This window comes from Pteropus vampyrus, unplaced genomic scaffold, assembly GCF_000151845.1.
Source record: "Pteropus vampyrus isolate Shadow unplaced genomic scaffold, Pvam_2.0 Scaffold91, whole genome shotgun sequence".
Lineage (NCBI taxonomy): Eukaryota > Metazoa > Chordata > Mammalia > Chiroptera > Pteropodidae > Pteropus > Pteropus vampyrus.
The window spans coordinates 5,061,871-5,073,940 of NW_011888872.1; the positions used below are offsets into that span (position 1 = coordinate 5,061,871).

Here is a 12,070-nt window from a genome sequence, read left to right on the forward strand (position 1 = left end):
TTTTTCTCTGGATACAAAAGTGATGGTACGAAGTGCTTGGTAATTCAGATGCACACTTCTATAATATATATAAAGGGTCTTCCTTGATAAACCTTGTGGTTCTACCCCACGGGGGGATTTAGTTAAACCTCTTCTTACTGTCATTCTGTGAGTAGTACAGATTCCATCTGTTCATTTCCACAGATTAAGGTCATTATAGATCATAGGATACTTGTTTTACATATCTTATTGAGAAAAACTGATAAAAAACTTAACACTCTTGGCTCTTTATAAAAGTGACTTAACTGTATTTCCTTTCTAGAGAGAGTTCCGTGAGCATTTGCCACTCTTCCTCCCTCACAGGTTTTGTCTATATAGAGCATTTTTAAAAAGAAAATGATTTTTCTTCTGACTCTAGTTTTTGCCTTTTAGCCACAGCAACTAGTAGGAGAGTCCTATTATGTTCTTTTTCCCTAAAACAAGCAAAAAATTGGTTTTCTAAAATTTTTTTTTAACTTTTTCAATGTAAAGGAAAAATCAGTTTGCCAAGTTAGACTGATTTATTTTATTTCCTTATATTCAGATTTTAAATCCAGAAAGTTTGCTAATATATAACCCCAATCTCTCCAGTTGCCAGATGAATTCGTGGAACACTTAGTTTTTAAAATTTTATCAGAAGCAGCTTTTGATTGGAATTTGATTTTATGTAATACGTAGCTAGAAAAATGGAAACTACCTTAATTTCAAGAAAATACAGTGGGAATTAGTCTCAAAGTTTTCATTTAGAAAGCAGACTATATCATTCTCTGGCTTATTTACAATAATAGCTTTTTAACAAAAATTTAAGATGTTTGTCTATAACTCTCCATTTCTAGATTCTGGGTCACAATTTCCACTACTTCTATTTGAAAGCGTCTTCCTGAGAAATTGAAAATTTTAAAGTCACTATTGTTAGCACATGAAACTTTTTCTTCTTGCTTATTTACCTTTTGGGGGGCAGTGTGAGGGAGGAGCCTGTTCTTTTAAATGTGATCAAAGAAATAACCAAACTCCAAACTCCTTATGAAAAAGACCCGATTACAGATGCTAATTATCTTTGTGCCCGGTCTAGGTCTCCTGGTGGTTGACTTGGACAAGTAACATAAAATGTGTTCTACAGATTTCTCCTTTTAAATTCCATGTAATTATTTTAGGGTTTTTGTTTTGTTTTGTTTTTGCTTCTTTGCATTTAACTACATCTAAATCCTAGAAAAGATTTCTAGTGTCCATAGATTGAGCAACTAAACCATTTCTCAAAAGATTAATTCTAGTCTAAAATGTTACGGGCAGAATCACTGACAAAATATTCCTACTTCCATTTAGTAGATATTATTTCAAAGAGTATAAAATTTCACCACAGCCAAATGTTTTGACCAGTCCTCAGGCTTTGTTTTAAAGGTTATAATTTGTAAAGTGGGGATTTGTTCGATTGAGTGCCAGACATAAAGTTGGAGGAGGAAAATGAATGAAAGGGGAAGTAAAGGAGATATGTTCTCTAGTAAAGTTAGGTTGCAAACGCTGTGTTATGTATCCTTTTCTTGGAGAGTCCAATGTATTAGTTCATTAGTACCTGAGAAGTCGGAAAGAGGCTGGATAACTTAAACCTAATATTTGTCAGACTTATTTAAAGAACACCCATTACCACTGGAAAACTAGTATAAAATAGTTGAACAAATTTAAATTAAAGATTAATTCCATTTCTGTGATTGACCTTCTGTGCAAGGGATCTTTGATAGGGGCTTTTGTTTTGAAACAGTGGTTCTCTGTCTTACTTGTACATTGCAACCACCTGGAGAGCTATGAAATTTACTGATACCTGGGAATGAGGAAAGGAAGGGAGCCCATCCCCTGAAATTGTGATTTAATTTTTCTGGGGCTACTGCCTGGAGAATCACGTTTTTAAAAATTTGTGGCATTAAGCTGTCAAATCTGGGCTATAGTTTCTCCCCATTCCCACTCCCCTCCCTATTATAAAAGAAAAGCATATGGCAGTCCCTGCTGGGCTCAGCGTTGGGGCTTCTGGAGTAAGGCTCTGAGCTTTATTAGAAGGTTCCTCCTACCTTTTGAAACTTAAATCTCAAGAAGTCTAATTTTGTTTACTAGACACTAGGACCAGATGTTTTAGGCAAATGTTCATTTTCTTCTGTTACATGACTAAATTCTGTATGATAGTAGTTCTGTGACTTGAAGTGAAAATATGTTAAAATTGTAAGATTTCTACCCATGGTTGCCTGATCAGGTAACCATAATGTTCTAGAATACAATCTTAAATCTGAAAGTGAGCAAAAGGAGGCCCGAACTCCAGAAATAGATGACCCAAAAGAACATTAAAATCTAGCCCGCTGGCGCTTATGAGGTTATTAACCATACACTTTGACAGTTTCCTTTCTGGTTTCTTTGGCTCACAGAAAAATTAGAAGAGAAATGGGCTAAGGAAAACAGAGATAGATAGTCAAAGTGATATTAATGAATGAGGCTGAAGCTCTAAAGAGGTCAAAAAAGGACAAATACTTTTCAGTGTTTAAAAATGCAGGAAAAGTTTGAAAATGTCAGAATTGCCAAAGTAATATTTGAAATTCTGTTAAGCACCCTCCCCTAAGCTCCCCATTAAAAAAAAGAAAAAAGTCCTCTACCTCCATTGAGACATTTTCTAATAAAAATCTGCAGTTAAATTGAATTCCCTATTCCCCTGGACAAAAGACAAACAAGACGTGGCCCCTTCCCTCTTTTAGTATGTATTAGACCTTCATTGTACTTTGGCCCTCTTTCCTCAAGTCTCAGAGAGATGACCTTCGACTTCCAGAGTAAATTTGCATCGGCTGTAAGGTTTGCAAAGTATTTGCCACGGAATAGCATAGAATTTGTAGATCCAGAATGAAAGCTGCCTTTTTGTTTTTTGGGGTTTTTTTTAAGTGTTTTTTGACCTTTTTCTGCTTCTTTATGATAGCGTGCACATTTTTGTTGAATTCCCATTAATGGTTACTCTAAATGATTCTGTTGTGATACAGCACAGCAGATAGATTCTGGAATCAGATAAACTTGAGATCACTGTGACTTCTGGTCTGGCCACTTGCTTAATCTTTCTGGATCTTGGTTTCTTCTTTAGGGTTAATAACAGTACTTCCGGGCTTTTTTGAACTGTTCAACGATCCTGTGTTACTCGTTGGGAACTTTTTTGATAGTTGCTGTTGTTACTGTATAAGTTAGAATAATTGTGCAATTGCTAGATGCTAGTTATTACCACTCCTTTTTCTTCCTTTGGTGTATTCTCTAGAAACCCTAATTCAGTATTTTTGTTTTGGGCATCTGAAGTGTTAATTTTTCTCCAAACTTAGCTGCAACATTTAAAAATTCTATGACAGCACGTAAAAATGTCAATTTCTGGGGTTTCTCTTAAAATGGGAAAATTTGGCAACATTGGCCCGTAATACTTACATGGCAACAGTCTGGAGCTGGGTTATGGGTGCCTCCTTGAGGGAGATTGCATATGTTTGCCTCAGTCTTCACCCAGGCTTCCTCATGTGTTTATGTCATCTCTGTGGCCCCACAGACATTTTGAGGCCTCTCTCTGACCCTGCGTTTGCCTCTAGAGAGCCTGGCTTTTAGGAAGAGTGTCTTCCAAGAGGCAAATACAGTGACACTTGAGCCCCTTAGATAGCTTAGGTGTGAAGTCTTAGGCTTCTCTCCTTGTGGATTTGGAATGCGACCTTGTTAGTGACTTAATGACCAAATTAGGACTTATTTTTTGCCTGTGTGTGTGAGTATTTGAATTCTGTCATGGTAAGGCATCTTTATTGATAAAGCGGTTTCTTCTAAGATGTGGCAGGTGGACTCTTTTTCCTTTAGACTTGTGGATGGTGATAGATGAAAAAAGCTCTGTTGCTCTGTAGTAAGCTTGCTCAAGTGCAGAAGTTATATTTAGCTTCTGCAATAGGAGTCTGCAAAACTATGTGAGAGGGAAAAGGCTTGCTAACTAGAATCATGCTTTAAACCTTTACCAGTAGTTCTACAGCAGTTGCTAAGACCAGGACAACATTTAATTTTTTATTTTTCAGTTGACAGATGTTAAGAATGCTTGATACTTGCTCACTTGCACCTGAGTTAAATTCAGTTGTAGGGGTAGCCAGAGTGTTGCTCTTTGTAGAACTGACAGTTGGTAAAGGAATCCAATGTGTCCTCCTTACCTGTAGTAAGTATGCTTACTAGAGTTTGAACATATAATTACTGCTCAGTACCCAGCTCATAGTAGGCATTCCATCAGATTTTGTTGAATGGATAAATATATGAGGAAAGATATGCTTTAGATCAGGGGTCAGCAAACTATACTGTCTGTCTGGCCCATGGCCTGCTTTGTTCAACCTGGGAACTAAAGAATGGTTTTTACATTTTTAAAAAATGATAGTCAAAGAATATTCAAAGAATATGTGACAGAGCCCTTGTGGCCCACAAAACCTAAAATGTTTATTATCCAACTGCCTTACTTTACCATTCCCTTCGTTGGATGATGGAGTGCTAGCTCCGCCCCTCTTCATTTATCGCGTTATATATGCCTAAATAATCACTGTAGATGGCAGTGTCGTGGTGATAACATGTTTGTTACCTGCTACATGGGGCCCAGTGATTGCCAGACACGTGAAGGCTTTTAATTGGTAGCAAAGGAATTGCTGATGATGAATATTTAATAAAATCCAATATTTAATAAAAAACACTGACTTTGTGTTTAAAAGTCTTCAAGAACTGCTTTGAATTGTCATTGAGTCTCTGGTACTCTATGATGTCAGTAAGTTTTAGAACTGGAAGAAAACCTCAAAATTCTCTTGTCCAGCCATTCATGAATAAACTAAAGTAGGGAGAGGAAATAAAGGACTTCTCAAAATGAAACCACTTTCCCAGACTGCCTTATTTGATGATAAACAACAACAACAACAACAACAAAAACAGCTTTTGAGACCAGGATTACTGAAGTAGGAGTTTAGTGAGTCGTAGCCCCTGGCGGGGACAGTGAAAAATCTTACCTAGGGCAAGTTATTAATTAACCTCTGCACTCTTGAGTGTTGGCATCTGCTCTGGTGATGATAATAGTGCCTACCTCATAAAGTGAAGAGGAATAAATGAGTTTATATGTGTAAAGCCTTTAAAACAGTGCCTGGCACTAACATAAGAATTCTATTAACGTTTGTTAAATAAGGAGACAGGGCTAAAGAATAATAGTCAGTTTTATTAATAGGCATAAAGTGTGAGGAGTTCATTCTTGGGGTTAAGTATGGCTGTTAAAACGTGTATCTTTAGGCAGTGACTGATCTTTAGTAAAATGCTAGTGATATTTTTGGGTTTTGTGTGTGTGTGTGTGATATTTTTGAAATATAGTCTCCTTGACAATAAGTACTCCCTGTCCCATTGTTACTTAATCAGGTATATGAGATTTTAACATCTGTCTTATTCAGCTCATGTAGATCTTTAAGCACTTAATTCGTTAGTAGTTTAAAATCAGTTTTAATAGCAAATTCTCATAATATCTTTTCAGTCTTCCCATTTAAAAGCTAAATGCTGTATTGAGAACTGGAGGGGTAAGGTGTACCTTTGGCATGTTTTCTGATCTCAAATAGAATCAACCACTTGGTAGTATAGTCCAGAGAAAATGAACCAAATCTGTTGTTTTAATTAGGATTCTAAAATTCTCAGTTGAGACTGGTGACTTAGAAGTGAAATATCTGTATTACTTTATGAAGTCTCCAAGGAATATACCTCTAGTAGGCTGGCATTTAGATGGAATGTTTTTATTTGAAAGCTTAAGAAATTTTACTTGCATTTTGTTTTTAATAGGGTAACATTATTTTCTTACAGTTTGCAGTGTTGATGTGGGTATTTACCTATGTTGGTGCCTTGTTCAATGGTCTGACACTACTGATTTTGGGTAAGTCTACAAAAGCAATGGAATGAAAAATTGCTTTAAAAGATTGTGTGCAAGGAATGTAAGAGATTTTTAGTGGATAATATCCTTATTCGTAGGAGAAATAGGATGTATGTTTGCGGTTGTGATCTCTTTAAAGAGCTGATGTTGTTTATGGAAATGCCACTTTAGTTCCTGAAGACTGCTCCAGCTAGCAGTGAAAAATCAGATCAAGGGTGGCCTTATCTGATGGTACAGTCATAAATCTACCTAACCAGGGGCACCTGTATTTGATAACGTCTGTTTGACATGAATTGAAGCCGAATGGTTTTCGCAGCCTCCCTTGGTTAACTCATTGCTTGAGAGTGGCTGCCCACCAGCAGGTGCATCTAGGAGATCCTGTGTTACTCGTTGGGAACTCTGCCTGGCAAGCTTAAGTATCGTCAGTTTGATGGCTTTTTAGTGTTCTTTAAATCATGCTTGTCTGTTTTAAAGGTTGTGTATTTGCTTTTTCAGCTCTGATTTCACTCTTCAGCGTTCCTGTTATTTATGAACGGCATCAGGTAATTTCCTAACTGTAGGTTTCAGAATACAGAATTCACTTTATTATGTGGAATTTACAAATGTATCAGTGCCAGTCTCCCAAGTCTTATAAAAATGAGAACTGTGGTGGTTGCTTACGCCTTAATTTGTTGGAGCATAGTAATAACCAGCTTCTTTAGCAACGGTAATTTTCTAATCTTTTATACCTCTTTCAGGCGCAGATAGATCATTACCTAGGACTTGCAAATAAGAATGTTAAAGATGCTATGGCTAAGTAAGTATTTAAAATCTGTTTTTTTGTTCTACTAAGGTACACTGGACTTTGAGGACAGTGCAGTATTTTCATATTTCAGACATAGTAGCAAATCTGTCAGCTCCAAAGTGCAAAAGAATTGCCAAAAGATTTTTTTCTAACATTCAGATAATTGATTTCTACATTTACTGTGTGTATTTAAGGCTTTAAATCTAATACATGAGGCCAAGGTAGCAAAATTATAGATTGTAGTTTGACAATAGGATTTCATTTCTTGTATAAGCTGAGTAATATTTAAGTAGTTCTTGAAGGACAGCATTTTAAGAAACAGAAAATACATAAATTTTAAAATATTTACATTGACCTTTCCCCCTCCTTTTCATTTGTAGAATCCAAGCAAAAATCCCTGGATTGAAACGCAAAGCTGAATGAAAAAAACCAGAAATAATTAACAGTAGGAGTTTATCTTTAAAGGGGATGTTCATTTGATTACATGGGGGGAGGGTCAGGGAAGACTGAAACCTTGACATTGCAGTTTCACAGATCTTTATTTTGAGCAATGCAGTGTCTGAGGAAAATTTACCTGTCTTGACTGCCATGTGTTCATTATCTTAAGTATTGTAAGCTGCTATGTATGGATTTAAACCGTAATCATATTTGTTTTTCCTATATGAGGCACTGGTGAATAAACAAAGATCTGAGAAAGCTGTATGTTATACTTTGTTGCAAGTAATCTTGCTGTATTTTGGGAATTGCAGAGAAAGTGGAACTGAAAAAAAAAAACTTTTTCACAGTTCGTGTACTGTGTATGGTCCGTGTAGATTGATGCAGAGTTTCTGAAATGAAATGTTTAGACGAGATCATACCAGTAAAGCAGGTGTGAAAAAGCTTGCCTTTCTGGTATGTTCTAGGTGTATTGTGAATTTTACTGTTAATTGCCAATATAAGTAAATATAGATGATATATATATATCTATATATAGTGTTTCACAAAGCTTAGACCTTTACCCTTCAGCTGCCCTACAGTGCTTGATATTTCAGTCATTGGTTATGTGTGTAGTTTCAAATACATGAGCAGAAAAACTATTTCTAGGAGCACTGCCCTCTGTTTTCATCGTGAAACGATGCCATGCACATAGAATTCAACATATAAATTTCATCGCACAGACTTACCATAGTTAATTTTGTCACAAACTCTGAATCTAATGCTTCCAAAAATGTTGTTTGCAAATATCAAACATTGTTATGCAAGAAATTATGAAGATTTATACAATTGTGGTTTAAGCTGTACTGAACTAAATCTGTGGAATGCCTTGTGAACTGTAAAAGCGAAGTAGCAATAAAGCTTATAGACTTAAAGTGTGTGTGGTATTTTTGTTTCATGAAACTTCAGCAAGTTAAAAATGCACGCAAAGCGGGTAGACTGCCTCAAGCAGTGAGTGGTAGCTTGTACTCTTAGAAAAGATTTTCAACTCAGTGCGGTTGTGCTTGCTTTGAAAACATTAAATTTGACACATAACCAAAATGTCTTTAAATTTTGTATTTTTATACTTTGATAATTGAAAATAAATTCATGCACCAATATTTTAACATAGAATACAGTGCAAGATTTATGAACATACATAAAATCATACCATATAAATGTTTACTAATATGATTTAAGACGTTTTCTTGACACAGACACTATTGCTCTTTAAATATAGTTGTACATGTCATCATTGTTCAGTTCTTTCACTTGGTTATTTCAATGCAAGACTGAATCAGTATGAAAGGTCAGTGGTACAGTATAGGCAGACGTGGTTATCACTCAGCATCACCAGTCACATGGTTACGGAAAACAATTAGGACTGCACAGGGACTCTGACTGTGGGCTCAACAACCTATCAGTGGATTAATGTAAGGCATTAATAAATTGGCATATAAAAATAGCTTAATGAATGATTTGATCCATTTAGAATGCTGAAGCACTTCTGTGGTAAATATTAATCTATTTAATTGAAAGTGCTTCATTTCACCTTTTCTCTAAGCTGACATCTACAAATAGCCAGTAACTCAAGATCCAGAATTTTAGTTCACCGACCAGGACTCATTGGTGTATATATATATATGTGCTCAGAGTCACCGGCCCCTCACCTTTAGGTGTGCCATCAGCCCCAGCCCCCTCCTGTAGTGGTTGGCCAAGTATAAGGTGTGATTGAGGTGGTTTAGAGACGTCTTCTGGTTAATACTGTCCAAGTCACATTCTCTTATCTAACCAACTCCGAGGAACACTAAGCGAGATTTTATTTTATAATCTTGATTTCTCAAATATTGCTCAGGCTTAGTTTGTTCTGCAGAGAATATTTTTTATCCAGACTTGACCTATATAGTTCACCAGAAGCAAACTAATGGTGTCAAGCAAACCCCACTCCGGGAGCGGTAAACCTCAAGTCATTTCATCTACTGCCGTCTTAGATTTAACGAGATAAATTAGCTCATCCTCCTGGACCAGGTTGAGCTTTTTTTTTTTTTTTTTTTTTGCTTATATTTTGTAGTAGAGGTTGGTTTTTATTTCAGTTCTATTCTGGATTTTGTGAGTTTGGCACTAAACATAATGAAAACCCATTCTGTTCCTTTGCTCCTGAATTCATCTTCGTTGCTCATCTTCCTATAGCCACTATTTCCCAAGCAAGTAAATGATGTCTTTCATTAAGGAAGCCTTGACATAAAACACATGACATGGCTGACAGACCAGGAATCTGCTAAGAGTCCTGTAGCCTTCCTCAGTTTTGAAGTTTTAGCACCATATGTAGAAAGATAATTTGTGGGAGGTGAGACCGCAGCCCACACAACTGGAAACTTTCAAAGGCACTTAATGGATATAAAACTCTGCAAATGAAACGTTAAAAAATTAAGTTTCTCAACTTGTTTGTACATGGCTCATTTGGTTTTGAAAGCTAAACGTGAAGAACAGAGGCTGTCAATAGTTCTAGTACTTCGCTGCATCTGACTTAAGCTGTCTTGTTCAATTGACTTATTTGTAAAAATGAACATTTTTAAAGTATATAGAAACATAATAGCAAAACATCTTTTGTAAAAGTTTTGATGCAAATTAAAAGCTACATATCGGTTAGGGTAACTGAGGCTTTAAATTTTGTCAGTGGGCTACATTATCAGACAGGATTTTGTCAATGCCATTAGTACGTATAGTTTTTAGTCTCGGGAACAGAGGCAAATGGTCTTAACATTTCAGAACTGACCTTCCTTCTTGGCATCACAGTTTTGGAGACCCCCGAGTCTGGGAGCAGTCTCACCCCTTCAGCACCCGCTTGTGCAGCCTGCAGCGTTGGGGGCGTTCCCCAGCAGCCAGTGGTGAGGAGATGCCCTGTCACTGCCTCCGCAGGTGCTGGCTGGGAGCAGCAGCAGCAACAAAGAGGCTTCTGCCATTTACAGACACCGCCACACAAATACACTGAAAAAGCAGAGCGAACAGTCATTTTACATGGCTGGACATATTTTTGTCAAGTGACAAAAAACAATCTTGCCAAGTGCTCCAGAGTCAAGTTCAGGTGATCTACTGACCATACTGATGTCAATTTTTGCTACCAATTAAAGACCTAGTGTCTTTTTAAAAGGTCTGTTGTCTTTTGTTGTGTTTGGCTCTTTTCAGCAGGCTGGGTGTCTGCGCTGAATGTGAGGACTTGGCAGTTTGACTTTATACTCTCTCTCTCGGCAGTTACTATTGAAAGGGTTTTATCAACTCCACTCAAGTAGGAGAGCCCTTTCTAGTGTTCAGCTCAGAGCCAGGGATCACAACAGCTCCCATGGCCACAAAGGCCTAGGGGCCCTGCATTTTAAAGGTTACTCTTCAAAAGTCACCTCATATCTCCTGCACTGGGGTGGCCAGTTCACTTATGTTTCTTATTTGATGGCTTGTTCACCATTTGGCCGGTGTTGCTTTGGATGAGTGTTTACACTCCACAGGGAGCTGCTGTCAGTACTATCTCAAGGGCTCTAAGTGCCAGCAGCAGTTGGCAATGCAGCTTGGAAATGGGTGCTCCCATGCAGGCCATCAGCATCCTTTGGGGCCGTTTTCTTGGTAAATTCTCTATGGTGCCTCACTGAGACCACCAAAAATCATCTGGAGTGCATGCACTTCTTCATCCCCCTACCCCAAGAATTTTGCTTGAGCTGGACAGAAACCAATATTTATGTTAAAGACCTTCAACTACATTAGGTGTGGAGAAGCTGAATGACTTGGAGTGACCCTGTCCTGGTCCTCCGCACTCCAAACGGGAAGTGCCCTTGGTGGAGGGTGAGGAGAAGGCTGCCGTAGAAATGCTGAAGAGACTGATGTCAGCTCTAGAGCAGGCTGGTCGGGGGCTTCCCAGACACTGGAAGACCAGTCACACCTCACGGAACAATGTGCGTGTTTTATACTGAGCAGAGGTTAAGGTCAAAAGCAGCCCTGGTTCCGGAGTCCAAATAGCTGGTTGAGGTTCTCCTGCTGCTACTAAGTAGCACTGGGCCTAATGGCTTCACCCCTCATCTGATGTGTAAAATTGGGTAACACTTGCCCTGCTTGTTTCTCAGGGTGACTGCGGCTCAGTATTATTTTGAAACCTCTCGGTTGTGGATTAATCATCCATCTTAAGAACTCTGGTGATCAGTTCAAAGTTAAGAGTCAAAAGACCCATGGTTCAATGTTATTCTAACCTCCTGATTATATGTGATGATGACACCATGAATTCTTACTGAAATTGGCCATCTTGGGCCTCTCCCCCACCTGCTCCTCCGCTCAGTAAAGCTCAGAGCAGCTGTCACATGCCCTAGGCTTCTCGCCAGTCCCTGGGCAGTGGAGACAGGCCCATCAGGATTTGGGTTGGGAGTCACCAGACTAAATAACCTTACTTGTGAAGTTCTCATAAGACTCACTCAATTTCCTATTTCCTATTCCCTCAGCCTCTCCCCATCCCCCGACCCACAGGACACAGGAGGTGGGAAAGGGGAGGGTGTGAGGTCCGGGTCTGGGGAACTGGCGCCAGATTAATGAGGTTGGTACCTGCAGTCGTCTCCTCCAGCGCTAACCACATACTTGTCATCATGAGAGAAACGGATGTTCGTCACGTGAGCTGAGTGACCAAAGTAACGCTTATGTTTGGCCTGTGAGCAAAAGTGAATGGAAACAGCTAAGAAATCCTACTCCTCCCAGCGACGACGGACCACTTCCCCCTCAGGACTCAAATCCCTCTTCCCAGAACCTTCCTTCACTCATGAGATTCCCATTTGGTCTGCATATCTGTCGGCCAGCCTTTCTTTCACTGCTTTCCTGTCTCATTCTTGCCCCACTTGTGGCCATTTTGTCCACCCTCCAACCTCCCTTCCCCT

General features: G+C 38.5%; 2 protein-coding genes across 2 annotated transcripts in view; one reads left to right on the forward strand and one right to left on the reverse strand.

Moving 5' to 3' along the window:
• Positions 1 to 8,062, forward strand: part of RTN4 (reticulon 4) — a 70,621-nt gene extending 62,559 nt beyond the window's left edge. Inside the window, exons 8-11 of the mRNA XM_023532836.1 lie at positions 5,863 to 5,932; positions 6,425 to 6,471; positions 6,667 to 6,725; positions 7,094 to 8,062. Of these exons, the coding sequence (XP_023388604.1) occupies positions 5,863 to 5,932; positions 6,425 to 6,471; positions 6,667 to 6,725; positions 7,094 to 7,136 (219 nt within the window). The 3' untranslated portion in view covers positions 7,137 to 8,062. The remainder of the gene's footprint in view (positions 1 to 5,862; positions 5,933 to 6,424; positions 6,472 to 6,666; positions 6,726 to 7,093) is intronic.
• Positions 8,063 to 9,146: 1,084 nt separating this feature from the next.
• EML6 (echinoderm microtubule associated protein like 6) overlaps positions 9,147 to 12,070 on the reverse strand; it is a 274,207-nt gene continuing 271,283 nt past the window's right edge. Inside the window, exon 42 of the mRNA XM_023532868.1 lies at positions 9,147 to 10,154. Coding sequence (XP_023388636.1) covers positions 10,130 to 10,154 — 25 coding nt within the window. The 3' untranslated portion in view covers positions 9,147 to 10,129. The remainder of the gene's footprint in view (positions 10,155 to 12,070) is intronic.